At 34.3% G+C, this 15,818-nt stretch overlaps 1 protein-coding gene across 2 annotated transcripts in view; it reads left to right on the plus strand.

The window, feature by feature from the left end:
• SMCHD1 (structural maintenance of chromosomes flexible hinge domain containing 1) overlaps positions 1-15,818 on the plus strand; it is a 66,489-nt gene that overhangs the window by 32,358 nt on the left and 18,313 nt on the right. For both annotated transcript variants that reach the window (XM_056484572.1, XM_056484573.1), the window contains exons 22-34: positions 962-1,034; positions 2,648-2,787; positions 3,693-3,827; positions 4,587-4,814; positions 5,485-5,633; positions 6,379-6,467; positions 7,575-7,693; positions 8,323-8,490; positions 9,477-9,602; positions 11,456-11,535; positions 12,949-13,106; positions 14,868-14,983; positions 15,425-15,486. In XM_056484572.1, coding sequence (XP_056340547.1) covers positions 962-1,034; positions 2,648-2,787; positions 3,693-3,827; positions 4,587-4,814; positions 5,485-5,633; positions 6,379-6,467; positions 7,575-7,693; positions 8,323-8,490; positions 9,477-9,602; positions 11,456-11,535; positions 12,949-13,106; positions 14,868-14,983; positions 15,425-15,486 — 1,643 coding nt within the window. The remainder of the gene's footprint in view (positions 1-961; positions 1,035-2,647; positions 2,788-3,692; positions 3,828-4,586; positions 4,815-5,484; positions 5,634-6,378; positions 6,468-7,574; positions 7,694-8,322; positions 8,491-9,476; positions 9,603-11,455; positions 11,536-12,948; positions 13,107-14,867; positions 14,984-15,424; positions 15,487-15,818) is intronic.

Raw genomic sequence — 15,818 nt, forward strand, 5'->3', positions numbered from 1 at the left:
TTGATAAATACAGATTTAATGATTTTTTACAATAATTTTTAAATTATAAGGCATATTTATACAGTATTTTAGCCAGGTCCCTGTCCTTTCATTTTGTCTCATAGTCTAGCATAGTGAAGACAAAGCTAGGAGATGAGGTACCCCATTATACTGTTGATATTGTTGTTGCTTAGAAAATAGCAAATAATGTTGCTGGTGGAAAGATGTGTGAAGAGGAGAAAGAGCATATACCTGCTTATTGAAAATTAAAGGGTGTTCAGTATATTAGATTTTGTAGGCAAAGTTCAGAATTTAAGGTGAAGGGCAAGAACAATGACATAAGATGAAGTGGATTATGAGAAATAAAGTGTATAGGAGTAAATGTGCCAGACTTTAGCAAGAGAAATTTGGGGAGGGAAAGGACCAAGAATAATTTAAGGAACTTGCAGTGCAGAAATAATATTGTATTGTTACTTTTTCTTTACTATTTTTATTACTGTTTTTCATTCTCTGATTTTTAATGTGAAAATTTGTTTTAGTGATGCAGTTTACAGCTGTTATTTTTCTTTCATCCTTAATCAAAGACGAGATGGATGGTGGTAGTGGTGCCTATCTAAGGAATAACAAACACAGAACTTGTGGGCCCTTTCTTTAAAACTACTTTTTTTTTTTTTTTTTTTTTTTTTTAAACTGCTCTATTTTTCCCTATTAAAACAGCCTCTGAACAGGACACCAAAAGTTATGATAGCTGCTTTTTGTATTTTCAGAATCATGTTGTTTAACATACAAATTCTGAATTGAACATCTCTGGTTATAATAACATGGAAAAGACAGATTTCAGTACGGGGGGGAAATTTCTTTATTTTTTGTAGCACTGCAAGACAATTTCTAGGGACTTCTGAAATTGACATATATACAAATTGACATGATTATGTGAGACTATTATACGGTTTGTTCAATAATTAAATATTCTTTTCGTTAGAACTTTAATCTGAAGATTACTCTTCCTGGTTTGAAAGAAGATACACAAGTCATTAAAATAAGATTGCAGCCTGGTAAGTATCCTTAAAATACTTAGTGAAATTCTATTTAATTTTATTCTGACACTATTAACAAAAGTTTCTCCCAAGAAGGTAAAATATTTAGTGAGTCATGAAAAACAATCCAGGTGATGACTAGAATGGAAATAAAGCCGAGAGTATGTCATTCTTGGCAGGAATATCATTGTACTCACAGACCAATCTTACCTACTATTCTAGGAGCTGGAATTTTTGTCTGCTTATTTGAGACACATATTTCTCTTTTAATTGCTTTAAATATTTTTCTAATCTATCACTTCTGAACAAATTAATTTCTTATCTTCTTGTTTTTCTTTAGCATTAAGACTTTTAACATGTGCTTATCTGCACTTACCTGTTCTCCCTGCATAAAACATCTTGTAAATGAATAAGTGCTCATTCAGTTACTTACCCCAGGAAAGGGGGATGCTTTGGCAATTGAACTTGTCTGAAATTTTAATGTTGCATATTGAATTTATCATAATTCAAGACAGAGGTCTGTAAGGACTGCCCTTACCAGAATTTTATGTTTTGTGAAGGTTGTGATTCTGAAGATTCCTTTACATGAGATCTGTTATCCTTTGTTATCTGGGATTTTCTGGGTTTGGGATAAAAGGTATAGCATGAAAGCTGAGTTTTGGCCTCCCAGATTCCCAAACTTCAGTCTTGCCCATCTTATTTTGCAGAGGTATTGTCTACTACTTTGTAAAACCAACAATGCACAGTTTAGTCCATTATCTTTTGAGGAGTTAAGGGTCTATGTAGAAAACAGTGAAATGATTGCACTTGAGACAGACTGTGTTGTGTATTTACCTTGGACTGAATGCAGCTTCATCCTTCATTTTGCTTTTGGGATTGTAGAGCTGCTTCACTACCTCTTTCTTCTCACTTGAGTTATATACTTGGCATTGTAAGCTGTTTTTTGAGGAGGGAAAAATAAAGCTATTTCAGTCTCATTCTTCAACCAGTGAGTTTGAAATAGAAGTTTTAATAAATCATGCATAAAGGATGCTTCTGAAAAATTGCAATCTTTTTTCCTTCAGAGCCTGTGTTTTAGGAGTAATCTATTAGTTCCTTCTCTTTTTAAAAACTGATAAAATAATTATGTGTTCTAGAAGATAGACTTATTTTAATAGTTTCACTTTATTATCTAAGTAATGACAATAAAATTTTCTTTCACATTTCTTTGCATGCAGATTGTAGCTGTGATAGCTTTGGTAATTAATTGGATATCTCAATATTAATATTTTTGGATTTATCATGTCAGAAGAAAGCTCCAAGTTTCTTTTTTGATGAATGGGAATCAATAGTAGTATGTAAATAGAGCTATATCATGTGTTTACATCTTACATGTTCTGAATTTTGTCTTGTTTGTCTAAGTGTTCTCTACTAAAATAATTCAAAGATGGCATGTATTGAAGGACAGAAAGTGTCTAGAACTTTTCAGTACAAGCCAATATGTATACATTAATTGTTTGAAATGGTTTGTTACCACGTATATATTGGTAGCTTGGCTTTAAAAACACTTTGAGATAGCAAAAACTGAAATTCAGTGTCTCACAAGTTATCTAAAATGTAACTATTGTTCTGCAATTGTGCATTTTTTACAGGCCCTCCTCGTCAATTGAAAGTCAAACCAGATTCAGAAATTCTAAAGATTGAAAATGGTACAGCTTTTCCCTTTCAGGTTGAAGTACTGGATGAATCAGGAAATATAACAGCACAGCCAGAGTTGATTGTTCATTGTAAGGTAAACTGCATTTCATATTGTGCCATAAGGATTTTGATTCTTGCTTTTTAAAGGGCTGGAAAAAGAATCTCTTTTGGAATCTGTGTAGAATTTAATATCTTTAGCAATGCTTTTGAAGTTTCTATAGCTTGCTAGCCTTAACTGTGACTCTCTTACCTCTTATGAGCCATTCAGTAAGTGGAACTTGGCCTTAGAAATGGAAGAGAAAATTGTGTGAGGGATATATAGGTTCAATTTTAAGGTCTTTTAGGCTGTATTTATATACAGTGCTAAAACTTATTCAGAAAAATAACTTCAGGAAGCTTACTTTTGGTATTTTTTAAGTTGAAACTTCAAGTCTAGTGCCTAAAAATAATCTTAGATAAGACTATTATTATAAGCACTGATATAAGCTCAGAATGGAATGTATATCTTGACTTTAGGAAGTAAAAAACTTCCCCTTTTGGCCCTCTTTTTTTTACTCAAGAAGTTCTAGTGAAATCAACAAGGATATATGAAAGTGTTTTCCTACTGCAATATAGTCTGCATTCCATTTGCACTTTACATGTGTAAATGCTCGAATGTGATGTTTAAATTCCTTTAATGTATCATGTTTGGTAAATTAATAGAATGGAAGTTTACTTCACAAGTTAATTGAATTTATTGCATAATGGCAGAAGAGTCTAATTACTGTGTGTTATTAAAGCAAGTGAATAGATAGAATATTTTATTTCTATAACTTACCTCTTTCTCCCACACATCTCTTATCACCTGCAGAAAAATACAGGTGTTGATCTTACAGTTGTTGGAAATATATTAATTTTTCTGTATATATCTATATTTGGACTTGTGCAAATAATCATTTCTGAAATAATCATGTTAGTTCCCTAAGAGAAATTTGATGTTTAATCTTGCATTTTAAATAGTTTTTAGGTGCTTCAGACCTTCCTGTGTATTCTGTGGACTGCAGTAATGGAGGAACAAACATTTTAACTGGTCCAGTTATACATGTACAGAATATCAAGAAAGACCAGATACTGAAAGCAAGGTTTGAAGTACTTGTAAGTATTGGTTGGAATGTTTCGATTAACAAAAGATTGAAAAGTTTGTTTTACTGTCCTGCCGCCTCATAATCAGGTGGTTATGCTTTTTATCACCAGAAAATCATAAAATGGCAAAGAGTTTTTTCCATTTTTTTCCCTTTACTTCTTACTCTATTGGTTAAATCCTGAGGTGTTTCAGAAATATGCATGTTTTCTGGGATTTTCCTTCCCCTTTTTATTTCCTGGATTATTTTGACAAATTGTCCTCATTGCATAAACATTTAATATAAGAATAGGTATGGCAGTAAATAGCTTTTTTGTAGCATTTCAGTTTCAAAGCTCACAAAGTATGTCTTTTTTTAAATGCTATTGAATATTCCAGTTTTTTGATGGTCAGGAGAGTCACAGTGCTGGAGAAAATAAGACCCGTGTGTGTTTTACCATGGAAAAATGTGTGAATAAATACTAATATGGCAAGATAAATTATATGAAAGGATTTTTTAGGATTATGCTTAAAAAAGTATTTTGTAAATTTTATAACCTACTATTTCTGGAATAGAAAAAAATCTAAACAGCTAGCATCAATTCTAGTATCTGTTAAAAGTTGTAATTATATTGGCATGTCCTTTTGTTTTACTTTTGAAAAGTCAAGCTGATTTCATGGTCATAGCTGGTAATCCTGAGTAGAGACATAGGATATTATGGCATTGTGTATGTATAGCTAAATTTAATATCCTAATTATATGTTGTCTTTCTTTTTTTCCCACCCATGAATAGAATTGCAAAGATGTGCCACCAGTGGAAAAGATTATAAAACTTCTTCCTAGCAGTCATGTTGCAAGACTTCAGGTCTTAAGTATGAATGGACAAAAAGCTCTTCAGATTAAACATCAAGATGAAATCAGTTGTGTTGCTGGCCAAGTCATGAACAAACTTATATTTCAGATGTATGATGAAGCAGAAAGGGAAATACCCATAACTGCAGCTGCTGCAGAAAAAATCAAGGCAAGTACTTTTGAGTAAACAGCAGTGTAATATGGGGGAGAGACATGAAGCTGATATCCTTAAAATCCATAAATGCCAGACTACGAAATAATATTCCTCAAAACTGTGTTAATAAACATGGAAACTTAACTCTCCTCTCAATTATATTTTAAAATATTTTTATTAATTAAATGTTAAGTAATGCTTCAGGGTAATATTACAAAAACATGCTAGTATTTCTAGTGCTTTTCCTAAACACATAAAATAATTATGACATAGCTATGATTCCTCAGATCCAGGGTCTTCCCAGCGTTTAGGAACTTTGAATAGGCATGTTCCAAATGAAGGCTTGCTTGCCTATCTTATCCACCTGTCAGTGTACTTACCTGGAGCCTATGGCAAACATAGAGATTCACCAAGTATATCACACTTGTATCTTTCCTAACTCAAGTTCAGTGAGGGAAACCTAATGTATGTGTTGATCTGCTTGGGAGTTTTTGGTTTTTTTCAAGTAATTGACTGTATTTCAGCAGAATAGCACTGATTACTTCTGGGAAATGTCCAGACTTTCCATTGAAAACTGTTGTTGTCTGTATGTTACATCAGCATATTTAGAATGGCTACAAGGTGTATTATGTAGCTAGTCATTTATAATTCAGCTTCTGATTAATTTATAAAATTTTAATTTTAGGTTAACTGGACGCCTCAAATTGACAGAGAGCTGTTGATGCAAGGATTATTACCTGATGTAAAAGTACCAACTTCAGTAAAGGATGTACGTTACTGTCTAATTACTTACCTTGATGAGCATGTGTCTTTGGAGAGTGCATTCACAGTCAGGTAAGTTCCTTTGATATTTTTCTGTATTAATCGTGTTATTGGCATAGCATTGTAGATCTCATTACTTTGGGGTAAAACAAAAGTCTTTCTACAGAAGCTGAAATAATGAAAGCAGTTGGCGAATTAACAGGAGAATGTAAGCTTGGGAAGTGGGAAGGGTTTGTGTAAATTTATGACATGTGAGAGCATTACCTGTGTGAAGGACTCCATTGTGATTACTGGCTTGCATCCAGTCCTGTAATCACTTGTGTAACTATACATACAGTGAGTGAAGAAGATTATTGAAGTTTTTGTGAACTTGCAGTAAACATTAGCTCACAGAATAACTAGTTTTACTGAAGAGTTAGATGACTGATGACTGAGGAGAAAGAAATACCACTGCAAAATTAGTTCTCATCTAGTTTCTCAGTCAAAACTATCAGGCTGTAAATTGAACTTAAATATTACCTGTTTATCACTCTTAGTGAGTTTAAGACTTGTATCTTACAAAGTTTATTAAGAGAAATCTGATTCTAAATTACTTCTGTGTATTTTATGTGATTTTAATAGGTTAAAATCAACTAATTAATTCACAGCACTCTGATGCCGGGGTATGTTTGTAGCAATTAGTAATTTCACAGATCTGTAGTAGGAAAATAAAATACACTACATGACCAAGCATTAAGATTCTTCAAGATATTTATCATGCCTGTTATTATGTGTATTTACCTTGATGAGAGAATTAACTCAATTTTCATGTGCTCAGACCAGTTCCTGATGAGCCCAAACACATTAAATGTAAACTAAAAGGCTCAAACATACTGCAGATGGGTGAAGAACTGCAGAGTGAAATCGGTGAGTGTTTGCAAATTCTTCATTTTCTTCTGAGATACATTTCCTTTTCTTGCCAGTTTAAGACTGTTATATATGCAGTTGTCATCCAGAGTAAATTACCTTTAACTCTTTTAATATAAAGAACAGGTTTACATTCTCATTCACAGAAAGATGATCAGACTTCTGAATTGCCATTTTACAATTTGGAGTTACTTGCTGACAGAACTTAACCCTCACTTTGTACATCAGGACCTTGCCCACGCTTTGTTCAAATTGTTCATAAATTTTTGTTTAGTTCATGTATTCTGAAATCTGAAAGGCCATAACAGCATTCAGATTATTGCCAAGACATGGACTTCAAAGTGACACATTTTAAGGTTAACTTCAACCTAAGAGGAAGGCATGTTAAGGGTCAGCCTTCCCATTCTCCTTTGGTTTCTGTATGCAGTTGCCACATGACATAGGGAGAAATTAAAAATTCTTATATGATTTTGGGACATTAAAAGCTTTTGTGTGAATGAAGAAAGCACATAGAACAAACTAAGATGTTGAAAAACGGCCTTCAATTTTAAGAGGTTTTTTTAAACTTTTTGGTAAGAAGTAATCTTTTTATTCAAAAAAGTGGGAAGCACAGATATGAGATACAACTATATAGATGCATTTGGTTTATACCCACAAGACTGAGGGTTCTTATCAATGTATATAAAAACCTGAAGAGAGTGTAAAGAAGTTGGAACAGGGCTTTTCCTAGGTGTGTTCAGAAACAGTAAATAGAGGCAGTGGGCACCAAGTGAAGCACAAGATGTGCCCCCTGAACATCAGGAAACACTTTTTCGCTGTGAGGATGGCTGAGCACTGGCACAGATTGCCCAGAGTTTGTGGATTCTCCCTCCTTGGAGATACTCTGAAGGTGCCTGTCTGCAACTGGCTCAAGGTCGCCCTGCTTGAACAGGGGATTTGAACCAGGTGACATCCAGAATATCTTTCAACCTCAGCCAGTCTGTGATTCAGTGATAGTTATTCAGATTTTCTCTATATTGGGTCTGTGTTGAGTATGTTTATATTCCATATGTTGTATGAGGTAGTCATCCTAATAATTGTTTTAATCATCGTCATCTTTTTTAACAGATGTAATGATTACAGATCAGTTTGGAAATCAGGTTCAGACAATGACATCTGCATGTGTAAATTCCCTAGGAGTTTCTGGGCCTGGACTTGATAAATCAAATCTGAAAATAACTTGGCAGGTATTTATAAGATGTCATATGATTTATTTCTTTGTGGCATTTGTGTGGTAATTGTCTTAATTCTATTACACAGAATTGAACCAAAATTGTGGAAAGGTAGTAAAATTACACACTAGTTAGTCACTTAAAACATTAAAATGGTATGATCCTGTTCTAAGGAACACAGCTGCATCTGTTGAAAACCTTATAACTGCTGCAGCTGGGCAATGTGGAGGCCAGTTCACTTTGTGCTTGAGTCAGGTTTGCTTTGTTTCTAGTTTTCTTCTATCTTGCTTCTAGTCTTCTGTGGTTTTTTATGTTTGTACAGTTGATTTTAAGATCTTTTGAAGAACCTTGTAGAACAGACTAGTATCTAAGCCTTTTAAAATATGCTGGATTTAATCTAAAAAACAGGTTTCTGAGAAATTCTTGTTTGAAATGGGTCACTTCTTACTCATGAAGTTCATTTAAATTTAAAAGAAGGAATAGAACTTGTGATTTAATTTTTAGTGCACTGGTCCACTGTCTCACAGTAAAAACACCAAATAGTATTTATAGCATAACTGCTAAATGCTGTATTGAAAAAATACCAATAAATTGTACTTTGCTTTATTTGTTCTTGATAAAATCTTCTCTGTGTTTCTCAACAGGAAAGTACTCAAACAATCAAAGTAAAAGGTATTCGATATAAACCCTGTTTACTCGGAAACAAAGAACTGTGCTTCGCTTGGCGTGAATTTTCTGACTTCATCAGAGTGAATTTAGTAGCAGGGTCCCCAGCTAAATTGCAGTTTGTGGATTGGCCAGAGTTAGAAAAGGTACTTTGAACAATTTTAGTTTGAAAAAAGGCAACGTGGTCTCTAGTCAGGTATTTTTTTTCCATTTTTTGTACAATAGCTAGCTACATTAAGCTTTTAAAGGTGAACTTATTTTGGAGTGATCTAACTCATATGTGTATATTTACAACCTTAAATATTGTTAAATTTATATTGCCCCATTTGCCTTTCTACAGATAGTGTAACTTTTCTTTGGTGCAGTAATTTTACTGTAGGCTGGATCCTGACACCCATCTTTCACTGCTGTTTTCCAAAGATACAATCCTTAGTGGTAGTAATGGCTGGCAGCTCATCTCTCCATCTCTTGCTGAGATTTTTTGATGTTCAGGATGTAGGATGGCAGTCCCAAATTTACTTCAGTTTACAAGTGTTTACTGTCAGAAAATAAACACTTAAAGGAAATGGCTAGGGTACATCTATTTGCCTAGGGATTTTAAAATTAGTTTTCAGTGTTTACTCTGGCTATTCAAATAATAGTGCTTAACTTGCTGCAGAAACCAGAATAGAAAATTGGAAGCAGAAAAAAGAAAATTGTATCTCTGAATAGAGTACAGGAATCAAGATTAGTGTTTTGGGAAAATGGAGAAGGAAATGGAAACAAAAGGGAGTCACATTACTATTTTTGTTCTCTAGGCAGCAGTTTAAGTATATCAGAAAATAAAAGTTTTAGGCCATAGCTCTTTCTACAAAGACATGGGTAAGGCCCTTCAGAATCATGTCCTTCCTTTTAGTCACATCAACATGAGTAACCCATGCCATGTAATTCAAGTAGTGCGTTTTATTCTATCAAGAGAATATCAACAAATTCTAGAAATACATTCCTGCATACCATTCAATCACGGTCTAGCTGTTCTGGGAGACACACAGTGTGGAAAAGGTGGGCACTGTTGTTCTGGGGATTCCTGAACTGCCGTGAATGTCCAAGATATGTAGAATTGAATAGTATTGTGCATTTGTATCTCTTCCAGCCTGTTGCAGTGATTAATGGTAGAGAATTGCAGAGGCCCCTTATTGTTCAGTTGTGCGATCAGTGGGGCAATCCAACTCCTGAACCTAATGTCAAAATCAGCCTTACAAAGAGTAACAACTTAAAGGTAAGCATTGGCCTTACTAGGTGAGCTTTTTTTAACACAAATTTTGTTGCCATGTCTGCGGTATCTTAATTTTCAGGACATTTTTGGAAACATTAATAAAATACTGTAAGAGCACAAAAGCATAAATAAATCTATAAGAATAGTGGCAACAGACAGGTCCCAGGACAACAACCACAAATATAACAAAATTGCTATTGGACAGTGTCTGAGTATAATTTGAATACATTCCGAATCTTCTATGGAACCTTTTTCCAAATTTTGCATGCACATTACACCACCACATCCCCCATGTTATCAGAGGTAATTTACTGAATGATGATGATACAGTCTCAGCTAGCAATCAAATAATTTTTTTCTGGTGGTTCTTCGATTTTGATTCCTGAATGTATGACTTACTGGTCTGTATGTAAAGCTGGTCAGCAGGTTTGGGCCCTACTTGATTATTGTGTGAAAATCATTGTCAGGATAAATTAAATTAAAAAATAGTAAGGATGCAAATCTAACCCAAATTTAAGTGATATATGACTATCAGATGGTTTTAACATCAGTTTGTACAAAGGAGGGACTTTGACCAAATACTCCATTCATTAAATTTTTTATTCCTGTTCTTGAACAAAAAAAAGGAAAGTCAAGCTGTCAAACATACCTATCTGTCAGTACAGAGAATGTTACATTGAATATATATATATTATCAGCACAGGATATATTCATCCACCTCTGGGCATAACATTTTTTCGTTGAGGCTGGTGCTGTTCCCTTTTTGTTCCTAATTGCTGTGCATTTGTGTTCCTCAGTTTTCTCAGAGTACACAACAGCCAAGAACCTTCTTTTACTCACTCCTCCAGAGCTGTGCCACAACTTTAGCTTTTGCCCAATTTAACTATGCTATTTTTGCTTTTTTAATTGGATATTTTGAAATAGATTTCTTGATATCTTGAACATTTTTCTTCTGTCTTTTTTTACTCTCTTTCCATAGAAGCCTGCCTCACAGTTTGGGTATTTTTTTCTTGGCCCCAAGTACTGCCTTTGTGGTGTCGGCTGAAACTCACTGTGGGCTCTAGTTATGTTCTTGAGAGAAGACACAACCTTGGCAGTAGCACTGTGTGGTTGTGCTCCATGGTCAAAGAGATGTGGTGGTGGCATGTTTTGTCTCTTCAGATTTTATGCCTTCTTCCAGGGAGCACCAGCAGCATGTCTTAGAGTCTTTATGTTCTTTATCTTAGTGGGATGTGTCCAGGGGAAAATGTTCTGAAAGCCAAGGTGGATCATTGTTATAAAGAGTTTATTACAGCATGCTCTGCCTTTGCATTTACAGTAGGTTGTATGCACAGTCTGCCAAAAGAAATGAGAAAGTTTTGGGGACTGAAATTGTCAAATAAGATGTTCTCTATATTTCACATTCTACCCTCCAAGTCTCCAAAGACTGATACCATGCAGTTGCAGCATACATTTCCTGTACTCCTTTATCTTACAGATCCAAAACTAAAGGAGAGCTGGAGGAATACTGTAACAGGCACTAAATAGAAGGTTCTGGATTTGACACTCAGATTAACATCTGTTATGGATATGATAGCATCAGTAGCAATTTAAAAAATAACATTTATAAAATATTTGAACATATCAATGAAGAAAAATATCCTAATTCAGATGAAGTGATTGCTTTTAAAAACAGGCAGAGAATTTGAAAACTTGTTAATATTGTCTTCATAACAGCACATCTTTCTCTAATTTACAGTGCAAAAATTTAGCTACAGTTCAAATCAATGGACAGTATGCAGGCAAATGAGATAACATTTTTATCCTAAGACTTGATACTATTTCTGTATCATTGAAATAATTTTGTTTTTTGACAGCTTATTTCTTCAAACCAGCAACACAGAACAGATGACACTGGTAGGGCTAACCTGGGAGTTTTTACTATTCACGCACCTAGGTAAGTAGTGAAAACCAGGTAGATTTCATAAAGTACTACCAGGTATTAATCTAGAGCTAAGATCAAACATTTATTTTTCATATGCAGGTGGATGGCCAGATATAGTAAGTTCTTAACTAAATAAAATCTGTAGCTGCTTCTTTTGGCTACTGAGAAGCTGCTGCTGTATTTTTGTGAATCTTGTTTTTTGTGGTGATGGTAAACCTCCTTATTGTCAACCTGTACCAAGTGCAAATAAACCACTGTGAAGTTTTGAAATGTACAGTCTTTAAGTGACCAGTTCCAGACACTATGCTTTTAAAGTAGGAACACATTCTAAGAGGGTTTAAATCCCACTTTCTCTGTGTGTCTCTGGCATTGTTTTAAAGGATTAGTGGAGTGTCCAAAGGAATTTTAAATATATATACATTTCATTTTTCCTATTTGCAATTGAACTGCTGAAGTCTCATTTCCAGCAGATGTGTGTCCTGCTTCTTCATGTTGTGTTTGTTCATGCTCACTTCATGTATAGCTTCCCTTGCACACTGATGTCCCATATAGCTTTTCAAATTCATCATTTCTATATCCTCATATTCACAGTCCTGCAACTCACCCCCTGTATCCCTGAGTTTCCTGAGCAAGACTGAATTGGCTTTAGGTTATTTTGAAACTAGCAATAAGGGCTTGTTCATTGATTTCTTTTTATTTCTTTGCATTCAAATATGGAGGATTTGACCCATAATACTCTTGCATTTGGAAGAAATTTGTTTTACATGCTGTTGATAGTGCTCAATGTGTTTATAATGCCTGTGACTTGCTAGAAGGATGATGAATATTAGTTATCAGTTTAGTACTGGAGGTTAGAAACAGGTGTGACATCATACTGTTTACAGCATAATTAAAATTGGCTGGGAAGTACATCCTCTGTACTGTTAAATACTGTATTCCCAGTTACGTTTGAAAACTTGAAATTTATGTTTTTAATACTGTAAAGAAAATTAGTTATTTGATAGCATTGAAGTCATTATATACTTAGAGTGTACTGTGCTAGATGTGAATGGTACACAGATTCACTCTTTGGAAACTTTTATCAAAACAATGCTCCTCACTGTTTTAATTGCTTTCTGCTTTACTGTCTTCTGCTGCTTGAAGTTGTAGTTACTAGTGTCTTACAGGCAATAAACCATGATCAAAATAATTAAATGCTAACACAAAATTAAATTTAATAAGTTAATATCTTAAGAATAACTTAAACTCTTGACTTTACTTGTCTAACTGTGCATTAAGACTTTTACTTTTTTCTTTTCTTTCCTACTATACTATTAGATACTGTTTAGCATGCTTTCATGTACATTATTCAGTCTTGAAGCCTGTTGAAAATTGTCTTTTCAGAAAAGATTTTACATCCATTTTTATGATTTCTGTATATTGCAGGGGAGAGCACATTTTGCAGCTTAAAGCCTCACACAACAAGACTGTATTAGATTGTCTTGTAATCACAATAAATGTCCTCCCTGATCCTGAGAAACCTGTCCGCTTGAATGTTAAATATGACAAAAGTCCTTCTTTTCCAGCAGGAGGTACCTTCCCTGGTAAGTATATGGATCTTTGGTGGAAACCAGTTGCTCAAGAGCTTTGAAAGCCTGGGAAAAACTATTTTGGTGATTTCCTACTGTATATTTTTGCTTTTTCTGGTCTATTTTCTCAGTTCTTTGTAACAGCTATGTCTGAAATGTAACACTTGGACAGAAGAGATATGTAGGTCAGCTTTGGAAGGCATTTCAAAAGACCTCTTATTTATTTGTTCCAAATTGCTCCTTTTATCCATCTGTAAATGGTAAAATACAAAATCTCTCTTCTGTCTTACTAAAATATGATCTGAGCTAGTTAATGTATGTTTTTCTTCATCTCTTTCTGTGGAATAGTAACAAAGGAAGTAGCTATGAAATTCTAGGCCAACTGTGAGCCAAGACAAACCAAAAAGTAATCAGCAGGAGGACAACACAAAATATTCTTGTCTCCTGCTGTATTCTCTCACAAAAGGGTTTGTTTCTTGGCTGTCATAAATTGATCAGCCAACGTTTTTATGAGAAGAAGTTTTTGAAGTACTCCATACAATGTTATGACCTTGATTAAATTCAGAAGGTATTGTAGTTTTGCCCAGAGGAATCATAGAATGACAGAATGGTGCAGGTTGGAAGGACCTGTAAAGATCATCTTCCAACCCCCTGCCAAACAGACCTTTATCAAATGTAGTGTGTAGTGTAAATCAACCAGGTTTTGAGTTAAGAGGAGAATTAAACAGCTTCTTCAGGACAATATAATGCATATAATATATATGGCATTAAGTTTTTAAATAAAATTAGATAATAAATTATGTATTAACAGCCTCGTATTATTAAATAAATAAAATATGTAACATCCTAATTATTGGATTTATTGGTGATCTGAGGTATACACGAGGGCAGGCACTGTAATCTTGGAGGGGGTCATGCCTGAATTCATCATGCACATCAAAGCATAGTCCTTCCTTAAAGTGCAAAATTCAGTCCTGCATGAGCAATGCAAGTTCATTTACATGCATTACATCCATGTGCTTTGTTCATGTTTTGAACTAGAAGGAGGATAGCTTTGTTCTAGTTTGGATTCCATTTCCTTTAGGTCACTGAGTTTTCTATGGGACATACAGGAAAAGTGAAATTTCTCATATTAGGCTATAAAATGGCTGGTATTTTGACTGCAGAACCAGTCAACAGAGTGAAATATCTCCCTATAGTCTTATTTCTGACAGATACAACTGTGTGATCCTAGTCTGTAAGAAGCAGCCAAACTCAGCTTCAGATCCCTTTGGAAAATGGTTGTGATGTTGATACAGTCTTTTACAGCTTCTGTGCCTTTCTATCCAATAGTTCAAAGGCTAAAGTACTTGTGAAGGAAGAGGGGAATTCAGATTTCCTGTCCTTGAAGGAAGGAATCACCTACTTAACTAGCTAATGGTACTCATTCCTGAGAGCAAGAAGCAGCCTGGTGTGCTGTTTTGATAAGAATGGTAATTTGAGAAAGGCAAAAAAAAAAAAAAATTGAAATTTTAGAATTGTTTTTAAAGCTGTCATTGGATAAAGTAAATGTTTGGTTTTTCCCTAAGCATTGTTACCTGGTCTAATTACAGGGATAAGGATAGAGTGTTTTTCTTATCTGGTTTGAAATTCTTAATTGTTTTGGCTCCTTTTGAAATGCTTGTTTTGTAAGGGTTTTTTTTCTCTTAAGTGTGAGGGAGACACAGAAATTCATGAAGTTTGAGCTTCTTAATTCTGAATAAAAATAATCATCAAAACGTGGTTTTCATCCTACAGATTTTATGGTTAGTGTTCTTTCTGAAGATGACACCATTATTAAAAATATTAATCCAGCACGAATTTCTATGAAAATGTGGGGAGCACAGAACAGCCGGATTAGGACACCGATTGATGTAAGTCATCAAAATGCATTTCCAAAATGGGTGTGAAAATGCCAGCATAGGACAAACATACTTACAGTAGAAGTTGTCTTTCATTTGACTTAGATCTGCATCCTGTTTTAGATTTTAAGTAACAAGTATTGCAGATCAACCCTATGTGTTTATCCTTGTCTGTCCTATTACAAGTTGTCAGACTGGTCAAGCATCAATACTACAGTAATGACAAAAATATTCTGCAGAAGCTAACTCAAAGCAGAGAGAGTATTAGAAGTAGCCACATTGAATTTTGCAAAGAAAAGACTGAGAATTAAGAACATGAAATTAGTGTCTAAAATACAGGCAGTCTCATTTACTCACTGCTATCAGTACTGCAAATCATTAAGTCTTGGTAGCATGTTACAAGTTAAGTACTTTCAGTATATTGTGTTAAATTTTTTGTATCTTTCTTTACAGGTTACAACGTTTAGCTGTAGTAAAGTGAAGGATGACAAGGAAGACAGCTTCTTCTTCTTCAGGTATAAAAATATTTGTTCTACAGTTACTCATGGAATTTACTATACAAAATACATAGTTTGAAATAGAAAGAAGAGTTTTATGGTTTGATAATAACAGCCATCACAGAATTAGTATGATACAGAAAAGGTGAGAGATACTTGCAAGATTCATTGAGGTGAAGATTGAATTCTTTCCTAGATACTTTTGATATTTGTATAATCTGAGAGTAGAGATGAGTCTAAGGTAATGTGTTAGAATACATTTTGAGAAATGCTAGCAGTCAGGGAACTACATCATCAGTTTGTATCTTATGTGGTAACATTCTTTAATTCTTTTCAATATTGCTTCAACT

The sequence above is a fragment of the Oenanthe melanoleuca genome, chromosome 2 (genome assembly GCF_029582105.1).
Source record: "Oenanthe melanoleuca isolate GR-GAL-2019-014 chromosome 2, OMel1.0, whole genome shotgun sequence".
In the NCBI taxonomy this organism is placed as follows: Eukaryota; Metazoa; Chordata; class Aves; order Passeriformes; family Muscicapidae; genus Oenanthe; species Oenanthe melanoleuca.